This window comes from Polypterus senegalus, chromosome 8 (genome assembly GCF_016835505.1).
Source record: "Polypterus senegalus isolate Bchr_013 chromosome 8, ASM1683550v1, whole genome shotgun sequence".
Lineage (NCBI taxonomy): Eukaryota > Metazoa > Chordata > Cladistia > Polypteriformes > Polypteridae > Polypterus > Polypterus senegalus.
In genome coordinates this window covers 102,914,878-102,941,692 of record NC_053161.1, presented here as the reverse complement: position 1 = coordinate 102,941,692, position 26,815 = coordinate 102,914,878, and the positions used below count along the sequence as shown (strand labels likewise).

Below are 26,815 nucleotides of genomic sequence, written 5' to 3'. Positions count from 1 at the left end.
CCTTACAGTCAGCCAAAGTATTTGCCTTAAACAACAAAAAGTTGCTCAGCTTAAATCCAGCAACATAAACGAAACAGTTGCTTTTTAATAAAATTGCACTGACACAATGGCAAGTGTTTCAGCGTCATTCACACACATCTTATTTGAAGCCAGCAGAAGTTAAAAAATATGAGAACAAAGTACAAAAAAGGGTTCCACCACATTGTGCGCAGCTCCCTAAATGTATTAAGTGTATACTGTGTAAAATGTAAAAAGAAAAACTGGAGTTGAACCTTTTGAAGTTAAGCAGATGACGTAAGAAAATGGAAGATTTTATTATTATGGATTGAATAAGTAAGGTTGAGACCTGCTGTTACCTTATTATAATTTTCAGCTAGTACACAGGTGCTCAGATGAAATGTAGTTAAAATTAAATTTATCACAAATGCTAAAAAATAACTGTTCATTTACAAATCTGCAGGTGAGTTACCCCCTCTGCATGACACCTTGACCAACTTACTTAAAATCTTCAGGAAAATAATAGTTCTTGCAGAATACTTTTTTTTTGCGGCTGCCATTAAATTTTTGTGATTTAAATTGTTAAATACATTATGGCTGCGGTGGGCTGGCGCCCTGCCCGGGGTTTGTGTCCTGCCTTGCACCCTGTGTTGGCTGGGATTGGCTCCAGCAGACCCCCGTGACCCTGTAGTTAAGATATAGCAGGTTGGATAATGGATGGATGGATGGAATACATTATGGACATATTTATTTAACTGATTTAATGTATCATTGTTTTCAACTTGAATGTATTCTATGTCGTTTCCTGTTTCTGCTGCTGTAACAGAATCAATAAAATATCCGTCTATCTATCCATTCATTCTGTAATGACTTTATGGAAAGAAGTAGTCATAAATGTTTTTTTAATTAATAAGCCGGTGTTTGGAAGTCAAACTATGAGTAATTAAACAAATTCAATATGGGCAAAAAGCAGGGTCAGTAAAGATATAGCAAATAGGTCAAAAGCCAAAAAAGAGATTAATTAATTAAACCAGTACATCAAAAAAATATTCACTAATAAACCACTTAATCCATTTCAAGGTTAAGGGGACTGGAGCCTCTCCCATCAAAACTCAAAACCATTTGAAGTTTAAATGAAGCAAAAACAAGAAAGCCCTCTGCCATTATGAACATATTGTTTTCCAAAAATGTCAAATGTTTGTTACAAAAATTATTTGGGTTTACTTTAGCAATAGACACTGTAATATCAGGCCTGGGGCCTCATGTATAACGCCGTGCGTAGAACTCGCACTATAACATGGCGTAAGCACAAAAGCCGAAATGTGCTTACACACAGAAAAATCCAGATGCAGGAATCTGTGCGTACTCCAACTTCCACATTCTTCCGCTACATAAATCCTGATCAGCGTGAAAAGTAATGCTCGTGCACGCGCTTTATTTACAGCCCCAACTCCTCCCAGAATTACGCCTCTTTGAGTATGCAAATGAATATAAATCGCCCTTAAACTCAGCCTTCTGTGAAAAGACAATGGATAAAGCACAAGGGAAAATATAAGAATTTCAGCGAATACCAAGTGGAGGCAAATGAAAAACATACTATTTGTTCAAATAAACAGTGGTATAATCAACAAAAGGAAGTTGATCGAGTGACATAGAGTATTGGAGAAACTTGAAAGCTCACGTTCACAAAATCGCCGTGAAAAGGCGAGTTGTAGCCCACTGTCTGAGTGTCATATGAAAGCTTATTAGGGTACAGAGAAAAAAAGGCACACAGTGGGGAAAAAGCACGAAATGTCAACTTCAATCTCGACATTTCCACTTTAATCACATAGTTTATTTTGTCATTAAAGTAGAACATCATAAACTTCATCTTAAAACCGTTTAATTAACCAGTTTCTCAAATCAATTCCTAATTAAAGTAGCACGTTAAATGTTTTGTTTTGTATCTGATCTTCTATGTGCTCTATGTGTGTGAATCACTACGTGCTTCTTAAACCGGCTCTCTTCCTCCAACTGGACACAGAATCCATTACATTCGTGATATTGCAGCTCTCTGAATAACTAAAATATTGAGATGTATACGTGATATCATTTTTATGATGATAGGAGTTAAAGCACGTTATTAAACATGAGTTTCACAGCGCAGTGATTGTGTGCGACTTTCGATGAAATAATTTATTGCAGCAGTACTCTGGGGCAGCTCTAGGCTTGTGGTGGCACTGGGCAGAGGAAGAATCGGTGGCTCCTTCGCCCGCCAATGTCAGTAAGGTAGCTTATGCACGGTGGATGGCCACGTCCGTTGCAGACACTGCATAGCCGCCTCGTGCTCATGACACGAGCATTTAACTTTTGCCAAAATTTGTCGCTGTGTTTTTAGCTGTGTTGTTATTTTCTCTTTCTGTTTTATATTCCATATACATTGGCGTAGCCGCCACTGCAGTCCTTGCTTTTCTTTCCCCAAATACCCAATTACCACACAATCAGCTCTGTAATAGAAGTTAAGCCATCTGTAAGCTTAGAGCGCCGATTCTTCAAAACGTTTAAGGAACATTGAAATATCTTCTTAGTACATGTTTAATTATTCTATCCTTAACGACACTCCCAGTGAAGAATATAGATTATTTAAATGAAGTTAAAGTTTTATCTGTATAATATAATAAACATATTTTGCTGCATTTCACCTTAAAAATGATATCGTCATCATATGTAAATACGCGCTTTATAAAGTGGCTCAGGTTGTGCGATATTATAACTGTAGTGCAAGTTTACAGTGGGGTGATTGTACTTATAAGTACAAACAGGTCTACAAGGAGCACTTGATTAAGTGCATTTAAAGTTCTTGGGATGAAACTGTTTCTGAACCGTAAGGTCCATACAGGAAAGGCTTTGAAACATTTTGCCGTGGCTGAGACAGCGTGTCCTTAAAGCTGTATACCGATAATTCTCTTTCCGATCAGCTGCTGCTGTGATTCACACTCAGATACAGTGATATAAATACTCCGAGTGAGAGTAATATGGAAAAAGATGATCCGCTGTGGCAACTCCTAATGGGAGGAGCTGAAAGAAGAAGAAAAAGGTGCAGTGAGAGTAACAACGCTAAAGCAGTTATGGTATTTGGAATACTATTCCCTGGACCATTATATTGTTACGAGTTAATTACAATCAGATGCATTACACTAATAAACAATATGTGGTTAGTTTCTGTGTATTTATAAAGCCGCGTCATGAAAATAAAGAGTAACCACACAGGTACAGTAGCACTGCTTTGACGCTTGGTGCCGCCAGTCTGCAAAACCGAGCGGAGAACTTGCGTACGACAAGGTATGAGGTACCGAGGAAAAGTGTGCGGCTTTACGCCAAGTGTAGGTTTTATACATCGCGATTTGAACGTGAAAAAGTTCTTATGCAACATTTCTGTGCGTATGCACCGTTTATACATGAGGCCCCTGGTCAGGACTGGGATAGCAGCCTATTTCAAACCATACAGAACAGGAGGCAGGATTTGCGATGCTCTGGCTGGAAGTTCACAGGCAATGACAACACAAATAAGTCATGCCACTGCAACTGACAGGATTTCACAAACATTTTAATCTAAGGACCAAATAAGAAAACTGGTATCATACTGGGACCAAAGAAGAAAATCACTACAATAATGACAGCAAAGTTATACACAGATAAATAACTATGACCAGATTAAAAAATATATGTTTCTGTTTTCTGATTTGTTATAGAACGATTTAATTTGTTTTTGTGCATTGCACTTCTGGGCCACCATAATTTATACTACCAATAGACTTTATTGGGTTATTTTAAAATAATATTACTAGAAGGGTTTTTCTCATTGGGGCATGTTAAACTTCTTCTTTGCAGATGTGTATTCAATGTATACTGTAATAATGAACATGAAACGATTCATCGACCACTGCCACTGAAACTGCATTTAGTATACAACACTGCTGCATCCAGCTATATATCATCCTGACTTTTTCAACTCATCCCCACATCACCTCAATAATCATTATATCCTTTACCACACCTGCTATTTTCATTTTGCCATTTCAGTCTAGAGCTGTGGTCCCTTCATCTCACAAGGTTGCCAGTGTCATTCCATTCCTACTCCCTATCTATGCTTTCAGTCAAATCAGTTTTATCATTTCACAGGTTGACAGAGAAATGGTGATGCCATTTAGAATATTTATTATGTTTAAACACCATAGAAACAAAAGCTCCCCGTGAGGCAAGACAATGGCATTGTTTATAGGCTATTTTTCAGATTACATACTGTGCTACCACAATAAATGGTATGCTAAATAAAGGACAGTATTTAGATCACCACAAAATTTGTTCTTGGATAAACTAAGCCAGCTTTATTACACAACCAGGTGCCGACATATCACAAACATGTTCTCGACCCAATTTGAGCTGTAACCCATAGTTTAACAAACTCCAGTTTAGGGACATTTTTGAAAAACCTGGCACTAGAAAGTACAATGGGAGACATTTCCAAATAGAAAAAGAGTACCCCAGCCCAATATTTGGCAGCCTATTAGTCATTATACTGAAAAGGCTTATTTATACAGGGTTGCTGGGGCCATTAAGCATGGAGTGGTGTGCAGCACCTAAAGCTGGGGCTTTTTGGAGGCTGGTCTCAAAAGCTTCAGATGGAATTCCTGACCTTGGAAGTGGCCCAGGAGAGCAGTTCAGAAATGATTGTGGCTTAAAAGTTGCTCCTTCTTTTCCATCATTTGTTGAGCTTGGAGTAGGGACAGTAGGTGGAAGCAAAAGCTCAGCAGACAAGAGGAAAAGGGCAGAGAAGTAGTGGCAGTGGTTTGAGAGGTAGTTAGGAGTACTTTAGGTAAGGACACTCTGCATGTCATGTTCATCATCAGGAAAGGTGCTTGATTAAATGGCTGTAAGATTTCTTTATTTTCCCTATTTGTATTACTATTTGCTGCCTGTCATGTTCCCCTCCTGTATGTTTATTTCTGTAAAAACACTTTTATCTCTTTGTTCCTATTTTGCATTTGGGGCCAACACTGAAGCACAACACATATAGTACAATGGTTGGTCTCAGTTTTAAATGAGGGAATTGCTAAGATGCCATTAAGCATTGACCACTTTTTCGCAGGGCATGATGGCCTTACTGAATTTAGCAACTCTGAACTCAGGGTGCCAACCCACCGCAGGACACACACACACACACACCAAGCACACACTAGGGACAATTTAGAATCGCCAATCCACCTAACCTGCATGTCATTGGACTGTAGGAGGAAACCGGAGCGCCCAGAGGAAACCCACGCAGACACGGGGAGAACATGCAAACTCCACACAGTGAGGACCCGGGAAGCAAACCCTGATCTCCTAACTGCGAGGCAGCAGCGCTACCACTGCGCCACCGTGCCACCCTGGATAAAAATGAAAGAATAAAAATAATTTAGTTAAAAGTAAGAAAATATTTTCAGGTTGCTATGCTTGAATCTACAAACAATTAAAACAGTCATGGTATTTTCCTCAATTCATTTTTGGTGTAAATATATATATAGATTGTTGGAAATTCATTTTTATATGGTGGAAGTCAGACATTCAAACAATTTCAGGCAAAGACAAAGTCTATTGTTAGCAAACTCCATGAATAAATCAAGACTAGTTATGTGCAAATGACACAATCTTTGTGTAATGAAAAGGAAATATACATGGGATGAAGCGTAAGTGGGCATTCTGATTTGGCAATACTATCTAATTTTCCTTCAGAAACACATTTGCCATTGACTTTCTGCTACAATGATTCAGATACGGTTGACGGCAATTGTCAATATTACTCTATAAAATAATGGCAAATTGAAGGTTGTGTCAAGTACTGTACATATCATGCACAGTTTGCTTTCAATGGTTATTCAAGGTCATTAGTAGACATTTGTTGTTATAATATTGATTAGGAACTATTATGTGTCATTATATTTATTACAGTTATCTGCAAAGTGGCTTTTAATATTACCTATAATGATATTGAAACTACTCAAATTGTTTTTCATCATAGTAGTAGGTCAAGTGAAACCAGTGTGTCTATCTCAGCAATGGTAACCTTGGACTGGGAGTCAGTCTCGCACAGGGCACACTTGCACTCTTATGGACATACACTCACTCATCTATTTAGAACTGCCTATTCACTTATTATCCATGCTTTCACAATGCATACCCAGAGAAAATGTGCAAGAAAGGAGAATATGCACACCACCTATAAACAATGACTTGCTTAGGAACTGACGGCACATTTCTAGATCTGACAAATTGCAATGTTGAATGGTGTGTTGCAAATATCTTATAAAAGGCATCTGGATGACCGTAACATTGGTAGCTTTCTGTTCCAAGTGTTAGCCTTGTTATTGCTGTATTAGACTTTATTTTCTTGTGCTGCAGAGCAGAAATGAGTAATGAAGAAACTGATGGATCAATATATATGATTGTTTAGTTAGAAGACTTAATCAAGCTATGAGAAAAATGCAAAATACTGAAACATCAGCCATAATCTTGGTATGCTACCCATCATTATGAAAACTTGATGCTCCTGAAGAGTACTAAGAAAAGAATTTGAATAGCACAGGGTATTAGCTGTGCTGTGTTACAACTGCAGGGATCTTGGTGTCAGCTCCCTGCTAGGTCCTCATTTGGGTAGATTTTGTGTGCTCTTATAGGGGGTTTCTTCTAGGTGCTTTAGCATCTTAAAGAAGAACAATGTTAAGTTAGATGGTATTGTGGTTCAATATATTGTGTTCTCCATGAGGTTTCTAAACTGTTTTGGGAACATAAAACAGAACAACACAGCGAAGGGCTGCTTGTCTGTCACAGAGGCAACTGTGATGAACTGCTACAGAACGATGTTCACTCGCTGGAGGATGCACAAGCCACCTGGAAACAATGGGGCTGTCCGGGCTCGACCCCGATTTCGATCCAGCCAGCACAGACTGCCAGGGTGACCGGCACCACAGGTGGAAGACACAATCCTGCCAACACCATAGTGTGGACTGAATGCAGCTGCTTTTTGTGTGATCAGCCTGAACATCTGGCTCGGAAATGCCACATCCCACCTGCACAAACAACGGCTATCGTTCTGGCCCAGGTATGTTTCAGAGTTTCCCCCAAGATGTTAAAGGAGGACAGTTTTAAGGTCTCTATTATGTTGGCCAGGTAGGAAGTCTCAGCACTATTGGACTCTGGTAGCGACCTTTGCATAGTCTGCCGTGACTTGCTCTGGCAAACCACTTATGAGACCACAGATGAAGTGACATTAAAACATGCAAGACTATATTACTTCATCTGAAATTTAAAGGGAAGAACTTTAAGGTCTGGGCTGCCATATCAGACACCTCACCCTGGCCACTTCTAATAGGAAAAAGGAATGTCATCTTCCTACAATTCTTGGCCACCTGCAGGACACCTCTCCCCATAGTAGATAAAGAGGGGCTTGCCGCAGATAATGGCAGTCAAAGGGCCGAGTTTAAAATTGAACCAGAGGTGTCCAGCAAAGTAGGGGACAAATCCTTGAGTGAAGACCCAGGACAGCTCGCAGTCTTGGCCATGAATATGGACTCGGATGAAATAGCAATGAGAGGTGAGCACCATGCTGCATCAGATACAGATGAAGCAGAGACTGACATTCAGACGTAGTTTGCTCATCTGCAATGAGCCAATAGTAACTTGGATTTTGCATTCAGACAAGCCTACGTCACAAATGACTCTTACTATTTGGAGAGAGAAGACCCGAACTTTAAAGCACCACTTTTTTACTTAAGGATGGTTTTCTGTATTGGGTGATTTCTGATTGCATGGGTGACGGGCGTATCAAGCAGTTGGTGGTGCCAAGTGGGCATGGGGTGGGGGGAGGCACATCAGTGCGGAAAAGACTAGGGAACACATTTCTAAATGCTTTTATTGTGTGAATATGGGCTGGGATGTGGAGCAATTCTGTAAGGCTTGTTCCAAACAGTTTCCACTCACAGACCCGCCAGAGCACCCCTTGTACAGATGCCTATTTTAGATGTTCCCTTTGAGAGGGTGGCATTAGATATTGTTGGCCCGCTTCCCAGGAATAAAAGTGACTTTCAGTATATGCTTGTGTTAGACAATTGCGTCACAAGATACCCAGAAGTAGCCGTGCTGTGACGAGTAGACGCCTGGACTATTTTAAATGCTCTCTCAGAGATGTTCACACATATTGATATCCCTTATGAGATTTTAAATGATCAAGGCATGCCCTTTATGTCTCGCATTATGAGACAACTACGTGAAAGTTTTGCAATTAAACAGTTACATTCCATGGTTTATCATCCACAGACAAATAGTCTGACTGAACGATTTAATAAAACCCTAAAGCAGATGATTTGGCGGGTGGCCCATGATGACCCAACCTCCTGGTATACGGTACTGCCTTTCCTCCTCTTTGCTGTCTGAGAGTCCCTGTAAGTATCACTGGTTTGAGTCCTTTCAAAGTGTTATTTGGCTGCCAACCTTGCAGGGTGTTAGACAACTTTCAGGAAGAATAAATGAGGACTCATGAGACACCCTGTGAGGGGAGATTTGTTGACTGAGTTGTTTTACTGCAAGAACAGATTACCAGACTGTCCTCTATTTCGGTGGAGCATTAGCAACACGAGCAGGAGGCACAAAACCATAATTATGAAAAGATGAGTAAACTTCGCAAGTTTAAAATGGAGGATCAGGTGCTGATATTGATTCCATCAGATCTGCATAAATTTGGTTGGTTTTGTGGTTGGTTCCAGGAGTCATAGAAGAGCGTATATCCCCCATGAATTATAAAGTTAGGATTTCAATGTGGGGGAAGGCCATACAGGTTTTGCATATTAACCTGCTGAAAGAGTGGCATGGACCGTGTGAGACCACAGTGGTCCCTCAGATAGAAGTCACTATAGGTGAGGGTTTAACTGACACTAAGAAAGCAGAATTGCTATCAGTGATCGAGAGAAACTCTGATGTTTTTTTGGCCGCACCTGGCTGGACAACAAAAGATCATAACTCTGCCCGGTGTTACTGTGCAGGTGCCCACATATCGTCTGCAACAAGGAAGGTGATACACAAAGAATTATTGCAGATGCTCCAGTTAGGCATGATTCGTCCAAGCAAAAGCGAGTGGCTGAGCCAAATTGTACTTGTCTCAAAGCCCGATGGTTGGGTTTGATGCTATATTGATTTTAGGCGTTTGAATAAGATTTCCAATTTGATGAAAACCCAATACTGTGTGTGGATGAGCTGTTGGAAAAGCTAAGGCAGACCTTATATATTTCCACCGTGGACCTCAGAAAGAGTTATTGGCAGGTGCCCTTGAAGTCCAGTTGCGAGAAGACCGCGTTGGGCTGTTTAAATTTACGGTGCTTCCTTTTGGTCTCTATAGTACACTGTTGTCCTTTCAGCGGATGATGGACCATATCCTGCATCCCCATTCCGTGTACATGGGTGCCTAACTTGACAATGTGGTCATTTTCAATAGCGTCTGTGAATCCCACCTCATCCGCCTTCTGGCAGTGCTTGACAGTTTGCGGCTAACGGGGTTGACGGCTAACCCTAAGAAGTGTAGGCTAGGTATGTTGGAAACCCATTATCTGGGATATTCCAAGGGGAAGGGTTTGCTCAAGCCTCAAATGGACAAGGTGGGGGAGGTGCTTGCATATCCCCGTCCCAAAACACAGAGGCAGGTTCATGCCTTCCTCTGCCTTGTGGGATGCTACAGGTGGTTCATTCCCAATTCTGCGCATCGGGCCATCCCCCTCACTGACTTGACACAGGACATATTGAATCATAGTATGATTTGGACTGATGCCTGTGACAGAGCCTTCTCAGACCTAAAAGCCATTTCTTCCTCTTTCCCGGTTTTGCGCAATCCGGAGTTTTCGAAGGAATTTATTCTGTAAACAGATGCATGTGCTTTCGGTTTAGGAGTGATGCTCTCACAATGTTTTGAGGGGGAAGAATACCCCATGACATTTCTCAGGAGGAAACTGCTGCCCAAGGACCATAATTATTCGACCATTGAAAACCATTAAACATTAAGTGTTTAGTGATTAAGTGGGGGTGGAGGCCCTTCTGTTATTACCTCTGTGGACAGCAGTTTACCCTGGTGACTGACCACTCCCCACTTCAGTGGCAATACAAACAGAAGAATACAAATGCTCGGCTCACTCGGTGGTTATTAGTTTGCAGGCTTTTGACACTCGCCACCATCCTGGAGCTGCACACAGCAATGCTGACATTCTCTCCCGCCTGACTGAGCCCAGCTTGGAGGGTCGCTTGGGGGAGGTGAGGTTTCTGAATTCTTTTGGGACCCCCCCCAAGGGGATGATACATTGCCTTGGCAACCACTAGTTTGCATCACCACAACATAGCGCTGCAGAAACAACTACGAGCTGATCGAGATTGCGCTATAAGCGTCTGTCACTGATGGGTGATATAAGGAACATTATAAATGCAGGGAACAGTACAACTTGGCCACTGACCTGGCCCTGGCCCTGACCCTGCCTGTTTGCTGTATCTGTGTATGAGAGAGTGGTAGATCCTGCTGCAATAAATGACCATGCTGTTCCTGTTTCAAGTATAATAAAGCTGGTCTTGCTAAATACTGAGACTCTGCTTCCTTTTTGGGGTGCAAGACAATGACTCACGCGTGACATCTGAAAAAGGCAGATGTGTTCGATCAAGGTTTTGTTACTGCTTTTGCCCTTGGTAATTTTGGAATAGACTTTAGCTTGCATTGACTACATGGCTGGAAGCATATATTATACATAATATATATACTAAGTAAAAATTCACCTTTCAAGGAGCGATAAATTCATTGAATGAAACCTATTTTCAGAAACGTCAAAGTAATATATGTGTGAATATCTACCTTAATAAACTGACAAATGTCTGTGTATGTTTATGTTTTATACCATTTCATATGGGATTCATGAAAACAATGCTAATGTTTGTGATGCGTCACTGTTGGAATGAAAAATGCAACACATTTTATTACTACATGCATTAAAAAATACATTCCACTAGATGGCACACTGCAAACATTACACTGAATGCATCCAACAGCAAGTACCTGCCTGGATTAGATTTCAACCCATCTTAGAAGGGTAACACAGCTAGTTTATAATACAATCACAAGACAGCTGCATACATATGGGTTAAAAAATGGTGATTACATTGTATTTCTGTTATTTAGTAACAAGAATACTACCTAGTCAACACATTAAGTTTTCTTCTTTAATTTCCAATTCAATAACTTTTTTTAACTCGTTTGACAAAGTTGAATATAAAGCGGATATCCAACTGGCTTGATTTCATGACCATTCTTGAAAATGCATTAAAAATAGTTATATTGCATATATTGTATTTGAAAAAACCCAGCTCAGTCAGCCTTCATTCGTACTGATCCAGTGAACATTCCTTCTGTGTTTACCTTATTCCTGGGATAGATGTCAGTGCTCTCTGTGTGTCCTTGCAAGGATAAGTGGATTCATGTAAAGGATGCACACATCAATTGATAACTTACCACCTGTGTCTGGATCATGGAAATTCGGATCAAGCCCTTTCTCCAAAAGTTTTGCAATTTTATCAATATTCTTCTGTTGGACATGTTCCATAAACTTCTTTAAGTTAGCCTGTTATGATAAAAAAAATGATAAGGATAAGAAGATTTGGCTTTCTTGACTGGAATACAGGACCATTTCTAATGATTTAAACTGGAACAGATCTATTTTTTTCTTCTTTTACAAATGTACATATTTGGGTTCGTGGCTACCAAACAATTACATTAGCATTCATATAACAGCAGTGTAATAATGCTGAATTATATAATTTGTCCTGACAATAAACCATGATGTACCACTTGATGACACTAATTCTCTTAAATGTGTAAACATGGACAAGATATATTTACAAAGAGAAATGCAATAATGCAAAATCACAGGGAAAAACAAAATAAAAAAATAAAACACAAATTTATAAGAAAATTAATACATGTATACAAGAGCCAATATTAAATTTTGAAATCCATACTAAAAATCTGATTTGGCCAAAACATGACTTTTCTATCCAGTATTTACAACAAGAGTACTGTATACAGTGTGAATTCACCAAAACATATGCAAGATCACTACTGCATTTAAAATTTTTAACATTAAAAACACAAAGCACATTGGACTGAAATTTGATTTCTCCTCAGATTAAAGTCCTAAATGTGTATGTTCTAGATTTTGTGAACTTCTGAGGAGTGGTTTTGCAATTGTTAGTATCAGCTTTAAAAACCTGAACTTTAAAATCTCAAGCTAAATAGTTGGAATTCACCCAAAACTTAAGATGTCTACAAAATTTTGGAAGAATTGGTTCAGTCATTCAGGTACAGTGGCATCAAAATATTTACTGACACATGAACACAAGGACACACGTTTTCCCAAAAATACTTAAAACATGTTCATTAATTTCAAAATGTGTCTTTCCATTGAAAATCCAAAGTCAGCTTTTAATTTGTTTATTTTTTACAAAAGATACACATTTCTTTCCCTTTTTACAAAAAACATGTCCACCTTGATTTTCCTCTACAGTGCTGTTGATAAGGATTTTTCTTTCTTTATTGCGTATTTTTACACTACATGTTACTGGATTTCATCTAAAATTTACTATTGGAAAAAGTGAATAGATAATACAACACATTGATAGTTATTTATTTGAAAACGTAATGCAATACCCAGTGCTCCATTAAATCTTGGACTACCCCACAATTAGCAGCAGTGCCTACACATGAACATTTCAATAGGTTGATTAACACTTGAATTACCAAAGCCTATGAAAAAACTCATAAATCCGGCCCAACTTAAATCACTTTGCACCTCTCCATCAGTGTCTTTTGTCTTGTAAATGTGTAGACCAACACAAGCAGCAAGCAGCCTGCTATACCATCCCCCCCACCGCTGTAGAGCGGGTAAGAAGTTCCCCCAACTCAAGCCTTGATTATCATAAAGTGAAGTGGTGGGGTTTTAGAGGGAAATAATAGATCATTATTTGAAACACACACATTTCATGTGTGTTCCGTATCTACCACCATTTATGTAAACACATCGTTGAAACAGAAACATTTTTCATGTTTTAGTAATAAATGACAAAATGTAGACATGAACTGTATAATGTGTGAAGGTGCCCCTTCAATGTAATAGAAACCACAGCATAGAGAGAAGTATGTACATTGCAACAAGTACACATGTCGTAAATGTAGGAAGGACAGTCCTTGGCTGTGTGGGAACTGTTAACATTTGAATTTGATGATTGTATATAGGGCAGCATGGTGGTGCAGTGGGTAGTGCTGCTGCCTCGCAGTTAGGAGACCCGGGTTTGCTTCCCGGGTCCTTCCTGTGTGGAGTTTGCATGTTCTCCCCGTGACTGCGTGGGTTTCCTCCGGGTGCTCTGGTTTCCTCCCACAGTCCAAAGACATGCAGGTTAGGTGCATTGCTGATTCTAAATTGACCCTAGTGTGTGCTTGGTGTGTGGGTGTGTGTGCATGTGTGTGCCCTGCGGTGGACTGGCGCCCTGCCTGGGGTTTGTTTCCTGGCTGGGATTGGCTCCAGCAGACCCTTGTGACCCTGTAGTTAGGATATAGTGGGTTGAATAATGGATGGATTGTATATAGCGTGGAATTGACCTCTCTGTTGTAATTTTCCTCGGCATGTCCTGGAGTACAAAAGAAACACCACCAAGGTGCAAAATGTGGAGACTGGAAAAAAAAAAACCCAGTCACTGACTACAAGTGCAAGAAGGTATGCAAATGAATAATGTTGCATCAGTGCCACAATGTTTTCCAAAATGTACTATATTGGTCATAAAATGAATTATTCCAAATATATATACCTATGTCTCTATTTTTTGTCAGTGTGGTACAGGTTTTGACATTATGGATCAGAAGGCGCACACTAATTCAGCGTGAGCAGGAACACTCAAGAATAAAACTGAATAAAAAAAATTCACATCCACAGTCATTCTCAGTCACACACAACACATCCACAGTTTTCCCAGTCTCGTTTGCGTACAATATCTGACACAGTTTTCAAATAAAGAGGGAGTGTAACAAAACAAGTTTGTACCACCTCTTTATCTGAAAACGGCATCAGATCAGGGGGGGTGTGTGTGGAAGCTTGAATGTGAGTGAAAGAATATAACTGAAAAAAAACCCTATAAATTTACAGACGCAAATCAAATGCGTGTTTTTATTGTATGATATAAACAATAAGAGCAGCTCACTACTCAAAATGGTAAATTTGGGAAGCAGCTGATATCGAAACCGTGACCTCTTAATTGGAAGGCAGCAGTTCTTAGCATTGCACCATGCAAGCTGTTGTATCAACCGCCTACCGTACTTTCTTTGTTCTTTGTTTAAATTCTTGAATAAAAGTGCACTTGTTTTGTTATACTTGTACCTTTTGTGAAAGTGTATATTTCATATTTGTATTTCAGGCTTCACACATTATACATTTCATGTCTACATTTTGTCAATCTATATATATAAAATTCTTTTCACATTTGAAACAGAAATTACGTATGACCACAGAACATATTATAATGCACTCGTGCACTCGCGTGCCTAATAAACAACCGAACAACGTGCTGAACAGAATCTAATTCGACGGATGCAGTATTCACAGGCTACCACGTCACACAGGCGTCAGGGTCTGTATATGGAGGGATTCAGTTATAACACTGAAAAAGATTATTGCCTACATCCAAAAGTTACAACAGGAGAAATGGACATCATGTGTGAGTACCACCAAACACAGAGGGTAAAATTTGAATCACGAGAGATGTATTGTTCAGACGGCAAGGTGAAATTAACACCTTTAAGCCAACACCTGAACCGTTGTTGTCTCTTATTTCTGGCGCAAATCCACATTCAACTCATTTCCTACAGGACATTATGAAATACAATTTGTGTTTTTAGATGACATCGTTTGGCACCATGGCTGCTACCGAGGATTTTTGCTTTATGCCAACATTTAAAATGCAGGGGCAAATCTATCATAGAATTGGGTCATTAATGCCGTTGCCTCATGAGAGTCACACTTTTTTCCCTTCCACTCAGTGAGCAAAGCCACTGGGTAATCTGCTAGTTATTATTAAAACATGAAAAACATTTCTGTGTTAACAACATTTTTACACAGATTGTTGATGACACTGAACACACATGAAATGTATGTATTCCAAATGACGATGCACCCTATAAAGCTCCAGCACTTCACTTGAAGATAAACACTGAGCACTGGGAAACTTCTTTGTGAATTGAACTGCGGCAGTGGGCGGGGGGATTGGATAGCAGACTGTTTGCTGCTTGCTGTTATCGACACATTTACAGGAAAAAAGACGCTGGCGGAGAGGTGCAAATGGATTTACGAGTTTTCTCGTAGGCTCTGGTAATTCTAGTGTTAAGCATTTATGTTTTAGCTGTAATATCTCAATAGGGTTTTGGTCTGAACTTTAAAAAGGCTAATCCAAAAGTCAAGTACCTTTTGTTGTTGATTATCTGTTTCAGATCATTGCTTTGTCAATTACTAGCTGACCCCCGCGGCTATGCCCACATAGTAGTGAAACAGGACAAACTTTAAAAATTAACAAAAAATGTATGCTCCAATATTAAACATTGGCACTGTTTCTGATCAGCTCAGCTCTGTTCAGCTCTGACGGGAGAACGTCCCCTGCGTGGGGAGAAAGCACGTGGCCGTGATATCTCTGGCAAAGCTGTGATCTCTCCCATCAAATGTTACTCCTTAACAATGTGTAGATGTCTTTTGAACAAAAAGGTAGCTAAGCGGAGGCATGGTACACTGTAACATGTGGCAAGAGGTAAACTGACTCGAATGGATTCTGGTGCGTGAGTAAGGAGGGCCCCATCTCTTCAGCCTGCAACCACTCTCTCGGATTTGCACAAATAAATCTGTAGCACAAGCAAACTATGATACTTAGTGTGATGAGAGAAGTCGCAAACTGAACTGATCTAAATCTGTTAAATAGTTCTCTCGTGAAAAGCGGACAGACAGATGTTGGATTTTATTTATATATATAAATTGATATATATATATTGTCACACACTTGTGCATGGGAAGCAGCTGAAGGGCTTAGAAAATACTGTTTATACATCTGCCCAGGGGGGGGGCGGGGTGCACTGACGCTCTTTCTGAGTTCTCTGCAGGTCTTACCTGGGAAATCCCACCAGGAGCCGCCATTTCCAGGAAGACACATCACTTCCGGTTCCGGCCCCCAAGAATGAGGTCACTTCCGGTTCCGGCCCCAAGGATGATGTCACTTCCAGTTCCGGCCCAGAGGACGACATCATTTCTGCCCTCTGTGCTATAAAGCTCACTGCCTTTGCTTAGGCAGGCAGTTCTGTTTTGGACTCTGTTGTGTAACAACTGTTTAAAAATGCCTCAAAGACTTTTGCAGCCGGGAAACCGCATTAAACGGGTGGCTGCCCCAAACCTTTCTACGTCTCTGGTCTCCTCTTCTTACAATATATACTAGCAGAATACCCGCGCTTCGCAGCGGAGAAGTTGTGTGTTAAAGAAGGGATGAAAAAGAAAAGGAAACATTTTAAAAATAACGTAACATGGTTGTTAATGTAATTGTTTTGTCATTGATATGAGTGTTGTTCTCATATCTATCTATATATATATATCTCTCTATCTATCTATCTATATATATATATATATATATATGTTGTTCTCATATATATCTATATATATATATCTCTATCTATCTATATATATATATATATATATACCCGCGTTTGGCAGAGGAGAAGTAGTGTGTTAAAGAAGGAAAGAGAAAGAAAAGGAAACATTTTGAAAATAATGTAACATGATTGTCAAAGTAATTGTTTTGTGTATTTGGCGGCAGCGTCACGAAGTTGTTTTCGGTAGCTGCATCAGAAAATGTACCACGACGTCTGACATGCCTCCTTTTTACTGTTTTCTCACAGCTTGGATTGCTGCTGTCATATATACACACACACACACACACATACATACATACATACATACATATATATATACATATATATACACATACATATCTTCATATCTACATATCTATATACATATCTACATATACACACATATATATATATATACATACATACCTATCTACATCATATATACACACACATACATACATACACACACACAAATTATATATATATGTGTGTGTATGTATGTATGTATGTATGTGTGTGTGTGTGTGTGTGTGTGTATATATATACACATACATATACTTGTGTGTATGTTTGTATGTGTCTATATGTGTGTGTATAGGTTTGGTCACTGAGTGCAAGGGAAAAATAATAAATTATAGTCTATAAGTTATTAAACAGTAAAACATTAACGTTTTAAGAAGTACAGGTACATTAAAATTACATTTTCTATGTGAACGTTCAAATTTGTGCCTCTGGTAATGTGCCTTATTGGCATTTAAAGAAAATTAGTTTTGTGTCCTCTGCAGTGTTAAGAGAGAAAGGCTTTCGTTTGGGATAAAAGGAAAAAAGGTGTAAAGAAAGGAAAGTTGCCTTTTTCTTTTATATAGTATAGAGAGATGTGTTCGCCGACGTTATGATCGCCTTTTGAGGACAGTCGCGGTGGCTCTTGTGTAGACTGGTCAGACGTCCCGCCATTAATCGGCTGTGATGGCACTGTCAGTCCTCCACTCCTGTGCGTGTCTTCATAATCCGAGCTGAGGACCTCATAATCGTATACGTGCAAAAGAAAGTGTGAATCGCCTTAATATTATTTTGCCGGTGTAGAAAAGGGGTCCGTGTTTGCACTTGTCTGGGCTATAGCGCAGGGGGAGGATGAAAAAAATTAAAAGTGCTCACTTTGACTTAAGGCAGAAGCGCAGTCAGCGTCTCAAAGGCCGGCACAGCTATGCATGCGCGCTGGCTGCTCGACTTTTGCTGGGCAGGAGACCCCAGTTTTTGCAGACACGTTCATGATATCAAAAGTCTCAGCGCTCTTTGGAGGTCATTCATATATTATATGATATATATATATATATATATCAAAATACCCGCTACCGAGCGGAGAAGTAGTGTGTTAAAGAAGTAATGAAAAGAAAAGGAAACATTTTAATAATAACGTAACATGATTGACATTGTCATGAGTGTTGCTGTCATATATATGCCTGCCTAAATAAGTCACCCTCGCTTTGCTGTTACTTTTTTACCATTCATTTAATCATGGCCAGTGGTGGAAAAATTATAAAATGGAAGGAGGATGGCTTTACCAAAACAATTATTGATGGCGAATCGATTATTCATAAAGCTTGAATTGGTGATCTGTTTTTCTGTGTTAACCTCATATTTTTTCATACTTCTTCTCAAACTAAGGTGGTGCGAGGGTAAAATGAATCGGGATGCGCTGATCAATGTAATCGGTGTACCAGGAAATCATGCATTGACAAAAGCTCCCCTTTGCTTGTAATGCAAAGTGTGATTAAATGCATTATTTTTTAACGCGTTATGGAGCACATACATCGAAGCTTCTCAGCTGTGCTTGTGCTAAGAAAAGGAAAGATTTTAAAAATAACGTAACACGATTGTCAATGTGACCTTTTGTAAGTAGTGCCTGGAGGATTCAGTGTGGAGAAACTCTAGAGACAGCGTGTGTATTAACTTGTGGATTTTTCTGTGAGTATTTGGTGGCAGTCTGACGGTTGCTTTGGAAGACGGCGTTAGCATGAGCTCAGCTCAGAGCGAAATGAGATGAATGGGAGGGGAGATGATGACGTGACTTCCCCTTAACTCCTTCGCCTTAACTGTCAATCCCCCACAAACACAATCTCTCGGAATTTGCATAAGCACACCCTTTCACCTGCAATTTTAACTTAGTTACAAAGTGATCAAAACTCTCGTTTATATCCTGCGTCCTCTCATTAAACTTGTATCCCGCATTACCTGTGGGTATGTGAAACGCCAGCGGTAGCCTGTCTATGAACTTAATTTAAAGTTTAGGTTTACACCTTGCTTTCTTTCCGAGGTAGCAGCACTCATGAATATGGTAGTATATGTCACTCGCTCGCTTCTTATTGTTTTTCGCTGCCTTCTCAATTATATAATGCATGTTTTCTTAAGCGCTTTTTGGAGGTCTTCCTGGTTTTCTACGCACTGCGTTGATAGTCAGTTCACGTGATTACGTGGGAGGCGTGATGATGTCACACGAAACTCCGCCCCCCACGTCTTTCCAGCTCAACTCTATTACAGTTAATGGAGAAAAATACCTTCCAGTTATGACCATTAGGCGTAGAATTTAGAAATGAAACCTGCCCAACTTTTGTAAGTAAGCTGTAAGGAATGTGCCTGCCAAATTTCAGCCTTTCAACCTACACAGGAAGTTGGAGAATTAGTGATTAGTCAGTGAGTGAGTGAGTGAGTGAGTGAGTGAGTGAGTGAATGAGTGAGTGAGTGAGTGAGTGAGTGAGTGAGTGAGTGAGGGCTTTGCCTTTTATTAGTATATATATATATATATATATATATAGAGAGAGAGAGAGAGAGAGAGAGATGTAGATATATATAGGGTGGTCCAGATCTAATTATGCAATTTTCATTCCGCTATAACTATCACTCGAAAAATCCCAGACCATCGAGAAGTGTGCAAACTAATGACATGAAGAATCGTCTTCGCGACGAACTGGAATCGTCCCCGCATAAATCAAAATGATCCAAACGATCTGGATCTGTATAATTAGATCTGGTCCACCCTGTAGACACAGATATTACATGGCACATGTCATCCAAACACTTCCACTTTAGATTCATCTGGCCATTGAATATTGTTCCAAGAATATTGAGGGGTGCTTTAACAAACTTTTCTCATTAGTAAGGAGTAATTTCTAGTTTATTACTTCAGTGTCCTTTCTTGTCCATTTTGTTACTAATAGTGGTTTCATGAACTATAATGAGGTGGAAGAAGCATGTGCATTTCTAGATATTGTTTTGGTTTTATTTGTCTTTTCTTGGAAAAATGTCTTTGCTTTTGGAAAGATATTGAAGGGAATCTGATTTCTAGGAAAAAGTATTGTTGTCCCATAGTTTCTTTCCAACTAATGTAGCTCAGACTTTGGTTCAGTGTAGCCCCAGATCTTCAATAATAGATTTACAGTTCTTTCCAGACAAACAGACATTAAGCTTCTTCTAGAGAATTTCAGACTTTTTTTCAACAAGATATAATGTTTACTCCAGAATCTATGTGCTGCCGACTTTACTATTATGTTGAAGGCCAGACTTATTTTTATATTCTGCACGGCTGATTTTAAATTGAACTATGCAAACAACCCCACTTATGCCTTTAATTACAGTAGCTGTCACCTAAAGCCTTCATGCGTGATACCTTGCAAACAAAACAGGGTGAAACTTCCCTGATTTTCTGTCTCTCACCTATATACCCCTACTGTTGTAAGTTTATATTAACGACAGCTATAACACGCTATTCAAAATGAAAATAAAAATCCAGCAGAATTCAGTTTTGTCTGCTAATAACACTAAAAATAGATCAAATTAACACCAAAAACAATAATAGCCTTACAATGAGTTGCAAATGTAAAGTGGTTAAAAGACACATTTTGTAGTATGAGTGGTTTCCCTTTCACTCACAAAGAAAAAAGCTTTCTTCTGATCCCCCCTTTTATTCTTATCTTTACTTTTTGTAATATCTGAGACAGTCTAAAGTTGAGAGCCATCCTCAGTTTCATCAGGCCACTCCTCAGCTCTCAGCAAACAGGGTACAAAACTAGCAGGCACTTCAGTTCTCCTTGGCACCAAAACACAGTTTATCTAGTTACTGTATACATATTATATTATATTATATTAAACAGATGGATAGACAGAAAGAAAGACAGTACTGTATATGCTACAGAAAAAATTTTCATATGTTGTATATTTTAGCATTTGTTGATTGAAGTAATTGCATGAAGCAGTAAAAGATTTGGTTGTCATTTGGTTGCCTGTCACATGGGCTAATCAATGTTCCTGTAAGGCTGGTATTCCTGCTGTCATTCAGTTTCAATCCATTGTTTTTCAAAAACTACTTTGTGATTAATTGTGCAACAAAATGGTTAATGCGGACAACATTATGTAAATACAGACCTCCTCTACAATTTATGCTGGCAGTAATGCAAAAAAGAGCACTTTCTAGATAATGTAATTCGTAATATTTTGTATTTCAACAGTTGGGTATATATGCAAATTAAGATCAATAGAATTATTTCAAGTATGTATATATCATCCAGTTTTCATATATTATACAGAGTATATACTTGGCCTATTTGAAACAAGAACAAATTAAACGACTATGCAAATGCACTAAACAGCATTTACTCATGAAGGCAGAACACTGTGTACTGGTCTTCTGTTATTTCAGCCTCAATATGTTCCAGCCTTGGCATATTAAACAATAGTAAATTACTCTGTGTGCTTAAAGTGAACCCACGACAGCATGAAATCAAATTCGTATTTTTTTCAACACTAAGACTTTTATTTATGTATATACAAAGATAAAAAGGTAAACAAGGTGCTGCTGAATGTTTATGGGCTCATACTGTATGATTGATCAAAATAAAAAAAATGCATCATATTAGACTTCACCTAGCTACATATCTGATCATTTTTCTGTACTTCTGTTCAACAAGCAAGCAAGAAGAAAAAATAAGCTCAATACAATTAATACCTACTACACCAAGCAAGCAGATGCAGAAAAAAATGAATATGGATACACATATTTTGTTATTCTGCTGTTAATGATTTACATTTTATGTTTTGTCCCCTGTGTTGGCGAAGAATGTTACAGAGAATGCAGGTCAATGCAAAAAGTTGTCTGTTGGTATTAACAATTTAGTGACAAGAACAATTTATATGGAAAGGTGCTGGAAAAGCATAGCTACTCCCCAGCCACCATGCTTTTGAATTTAAAGGTATGCTTAGAAGGGATATATATTTTGGTATCATCACATTTTAACAGGAATAATTAATTTTTAATCCACCTATATTTTTTTAACTGTGGAGGAAAACATTTTTTATTTATGTAGATACTATACATTACTATACTCAAACACACAAGAAAGATATGTATATATGTGTGTGCGCGTGTGTGGGTGTGTGGGTGTGTGTGTGTGTGCACGTGCATTAAATGCCACATATAAAATATACAAATTCACAGATATTATATTAAATTATTTCATATATTTTTAAAATATTTTTATATTAAATGGAGAGCTTATAGAAGTACAGACTTCTGAAGTCTTAAAAGAAATCTAATGTATAAACAGTCACTAAAGTGTTCATAAATGTATATTTTTCCCTACAAAGTACAACATTACAAAAGCATTCTTTAATATGACAGAATACAAAATAAAATGGTCCCTGTATTTAATTGACTATTTTCTCATATCCTCCTGGTTTATATACATAATGCTGAAGCTGTTACATAACTCCTAGGCTGAACAGAACTGCTCTATAGTAATCTATGGGTCTCTGTTAAAAAGATATGGTTATACTATCATGTGAGCCCTCAATTTATTAAACATTTGAAAAAAAAAAAAACATACCTCAGTCATCATAGTTTTCAATGTTATGCCATCGAAGCCCCCTGGTCTGCTTAATCCGGTTCATTTTTTTTTTTTAATCAGGAAAGCAACACTGGATTATTCTCACAACAGCACAGAAATGAATGATGGAAATTCACTTGAGATTTCAAAATCTATGAAGCTGTTGTTATGGTGATCAGATACAAAAGAAACTGCAGGCTGTATCTGTGGCAAGAGCAATGTAGAACACTAATAATATAGTAAAGAGCTGGAAGGTACAGTATAAATTAATCAGATGGATTATTCATTTGATCTTTCCAGCATTATACTTAAGAACCATTTTGTATTTTTGTTGTTTTTTTCAGTTATCTGTTAAGTCATTTGGTATTTCTAAGACACTTTCATTTTTTTTTTTAATTTTTAAAGTGAAATAGCCCTTCAGAATTTTGCTTTAAACGTCTATTAATTTATATTATCTGCATCAGTGATCTATGAATTACAGTTTAGCACTTGACGATTTTCCTATTTAGCTTTTTTTCAGTTAGGCACAGAACAACTACGACAATAAAGGTCAAGTGAAAATAATTGGTAAAATTATAATCAGTGGGATTAATTAAATGTGCTAAATAATTTAAATGCAGCAGAACTTAATGAATATATAGCCAAACTGGTAACACTTCTGCAGGTGATTACAGATTTTGTTCCTTGTCATTGCTAGTAATATATTTACTTTGAGCCATTGTCTAAATTAAAGTACATGCACATTAAAAAATAAAAGAACAATGATTAAATATAATTATTTTTAAAAATGCAGAATAACACATAGAATTGATATCCGTCCGTTATCCAACCTGCTATGTCCTAACTACAGGGTCACGGGGGTCTGCTGGAGCCAATCCCAGCCACCACAGGGCGCAAGGCAGGAAACAAACCTCGGGCTGGGCGCCAGACCACCACAGGAAATTGATTTCTGTTAATTTAATTTTAATTACATTTTTTAATTTTAATTTCAAAATCCCCTCTTTCTTCGGATGGGGTGAAAGCAAGCTAAAGCATAGCCAAATGCAGCAGCACATGGCAATATCCAGCCCCAGACTGGACACCACATCTTTAGAACGTAGCAGGAAATAGCAGTACCGGAAAAAAAAAAACATATGGGCATGAAGGCATCGTGAAAACTTAATTTACTGTAGATAGTGCCCAAGAAATGAATCAAATAAAGGTCTGTGGACCTCTGAGGCAGAAGTACTAACCACTGGGCCACAGTGCTGCCAAAAACTGCTATGGCATACATTCATCTTGAACCTACCTACTTGAGCTCAGGGTCACGGGAGGCCAGTCCAATTAGAACTGAATGCAAAGGCAGCTAACTTTTGACAGGATATTAGTTTATTGTATACACACTCTTAAAAATAATAGTTCTTCAATGGCATTTTACTGGGCTATGTGGTCCCTCATAGAACCACTGCTTGTCAAAGAACCATTTCATTCTGCGAAGGGTTCTGTGTATATTAAGTTGGTTTTCTTGGGCTTTGAAAAGGTTACTAATATGTGAATAAAGCAGAACTCATTAATGTATAGTAGGCTACATAGCAGAACAGATCAAGAGAACCAGAACTTATCCCCGGTTATTGTATACAGCAGGAGTCCTTTTAAAATCAGGATCCCACTGGTATTTCACAAATTTGTTTCTCTTCATGACCAATTATAGAATGTATTAGAGAGCTAAATAAGAGCCTTGCCTGAAGAAGGGGCTGAGTTGCCTCGAAAGCTTGCATATTGTAATCTTTTTAGTTAGCCAATAAAAGGTGTCATTTTGCTTGGCTTTTCTCTACATTCATAATGGCTAACACAGTACAACACCCTAGTACAATAGAGCTAAATAAGTAAATGCTCTCTCTAGAACCTTCAAGTGGAAGGTTCTGTTGAGAACCAAAATAGTTTTCCCTAAGGCATCGCCCTTAGGAACTACTTTGGCAACTTTATTTTTAAAAGTGTATTTTTCCCCATTCAAACAAGGCCAGTTCAGAGATACCAGTCAACCTGCTTAATGCAAACATTTTATGCAAGTGTCACTCAATATGTATTTGCAATCTCATAAAAATGTAAGTTAACGTGTACAGTATTTCATGACTGAGAATATCTCATACTATGTTTCTTATGTGTTTTGCTGAATCCATCTAATTTATTGTGAGATCAAATGATTACTGTATTTTTTTTTAACTTTAACTGTTATCAAGAGTGCTTTTTTCAAGGTTTTGTTTTTGACATGTATGTTCTTTGTTTTGAAATAAAACTTGTTGACCCTTTTCATTTCCAGGCCTCTCTAAACACAGCTCAATTTGCTTTGGGGCTCTTTCTCCTTCAGTGTTGATGAAGGCATATTGCCACTTATTATGGCTAAAAATGTACAGATTCAGCTCCCAATTCTGTCTGATTATGCTCTTTTTTGAAGACATAGTTTTTTTTTACTTAAAATTGGTTTTATTCTAAAATACTGAATCTGCCTACAACAGTATGTGGACAATTTTAAAACTTTCTCAGCTGCAGGTGACTGTCTTTGTTGCACTTATCCTGCTGCCTTTGGTTAATCCATTTCTTCAACCGGCACATTAATTTTTTATCATAATTTTTTTCCATCTGAGCACTGTCTTCACGCTGATATACAGTGTATTATTGTGACTACTCAATACATTGTTTCTTCAGTTTTTCAGCAGTTTTCGCATCTGTTCTGCAATGCTACAGGGTACAATTTAAAATGTTATACTGATCACTGGTCTAGGTATATTTAAAAAAAATTGTGGTGGACTTCACTTTTAACTGCATAATATTAAATGTGGTTAAACTCTCCTTGTTGATACTATGTGTGATACAAAAAAACATCGGAAATAATTATTGACTAAGAAAGTTGTGGCATATTTTCTAGTATTAGAATATATTATTTGCTTTCATATTGAAGTCACATTTAATTGTGTATTTGAGGGTTCCACTAAGATAGCTTTATGTAGATAATGGAATTGCTCACTGTCTTGTTAACTGAAACATTCAAAACTAACAAGATACTGAAAAAAGGTCATTCTGATAGGCAGTTGGTGGAAACCACATCAATCGAAGGTTGGGGAGCAGAGACAATGCTGTAGTAGGACCGATTACAGCCGTTTATGGCAATGGCGCCTTAAAGATGGGAAAGATGCTATATAAATAAAATATGTTATTATTGATAGCTTCGTTAAAGATCTCCTAACCCAGGTGTTGTGTCACTACCAAAAATCTATAAAGGTACTATATTACTTCTATGATGTAACAGGAGAATTTCCTCTAGGTGCTTCTTGAGATCCTAGAAAATACTCTTACAAATCTCAAATGAAGTTTTGCTTATTAGGCAACAGCATAAGAAATGGACAGGTCAAGGAGAATACAAAGTTAGAATAAAAAAGATTAACAAAATAAAACTGCTGCTTCACAAGGTTTAACTATTAATCTTTGTTGCAACAATGTGTATGAGATGGAATCGCTCTAAAGGCTTTTCCCTCTCCCTTGTAGCATCTCAGAAAAGAATCTCAGAAAACGATTATTTCAAGCTATTGCTGCTACTTGTCGTTCTACAAGCCACTGAACCATGGACTGTAGGTTTGTGTATTTCATCTTATTTTTTGTTGTATGGATAATTACAAAAGTATAGTCTGTTATGAATTATTTTTTTAACTTGAAGTTAGATTTCCCAAATTTTATGACTTGGTGGAGGCTATTTATTTGTTTTCTTTCACATTACTGTACCTCACTGGTAGTGAACTGTCACTCAGCTTACAAAACACACTCAATTTACCTGGGAGGAAAATCTTTTAAAGCCCATCCAAGTAAATTCCCATTGGGTATTTTCAGATTAAATAAGGTTGTCTGCCATTTTAACATCCTGAAAGAATGTTTAGATTTCTTCAAAGGTTTCTCTGAGAGGATTTCCTTCCTATATATGCTGCACAAGCACCCTTAGTCTTTTCATACAATACTGCAAAGGAAACTTCTGATTATATACATTTCTCCTTGGCCTTTAAGGGGTCTGCTCCCTTCCAATACTACTATTTTGAATAGCTTCTTTTGGATTTTTTCCAGAATTTTCTGAGGCTATAAAAATCATCTAAGTGTCTAGGGAAATGATATTGGTATAACCGGCGAAGGGTTACAAAGTCATCTGAACAGCCATTTTGTATCTGAGGTG

At 38.2% G+C, this 26,815-nt stretch overlaps 1 protein-coding gene across 11 annotated transcripts in view; it reads right to left on the bottom strand.

Moving 5' to 3' along the window:
- The window catches only part of shank3a (SH3 and multiple ankyrin repeat domains 3a), a 1,684,705-nt gene that overhangs the window by 913,755 nt on the left and 744,135 nt on the right, over positions 1 to 26,815 (bottom strand). For 10 of the 11 annotated variants that reach the window (XR_005634694.1, XM_039761519.1, XM_039761518.1 and 7 more), the window contains exon 6: positions 11,549 to 11,657. Coding sequence is in view for 10 of the 11 variants with exons in the window: in XM_039761519.1 (XP_039617453.1) it covers positions 11,549 to 11,657 (109 nt within the window). In the remaining variant the exon portion in view is untranslated. Of the gene's footprint in view, positions 1 to 11,548; positions 11,658 to 22,620; positions 22,739 to 26,815 lie in introns of those variants that run through there. The other variant, XM_039761520.1, reaches the window with a different exon arrangement.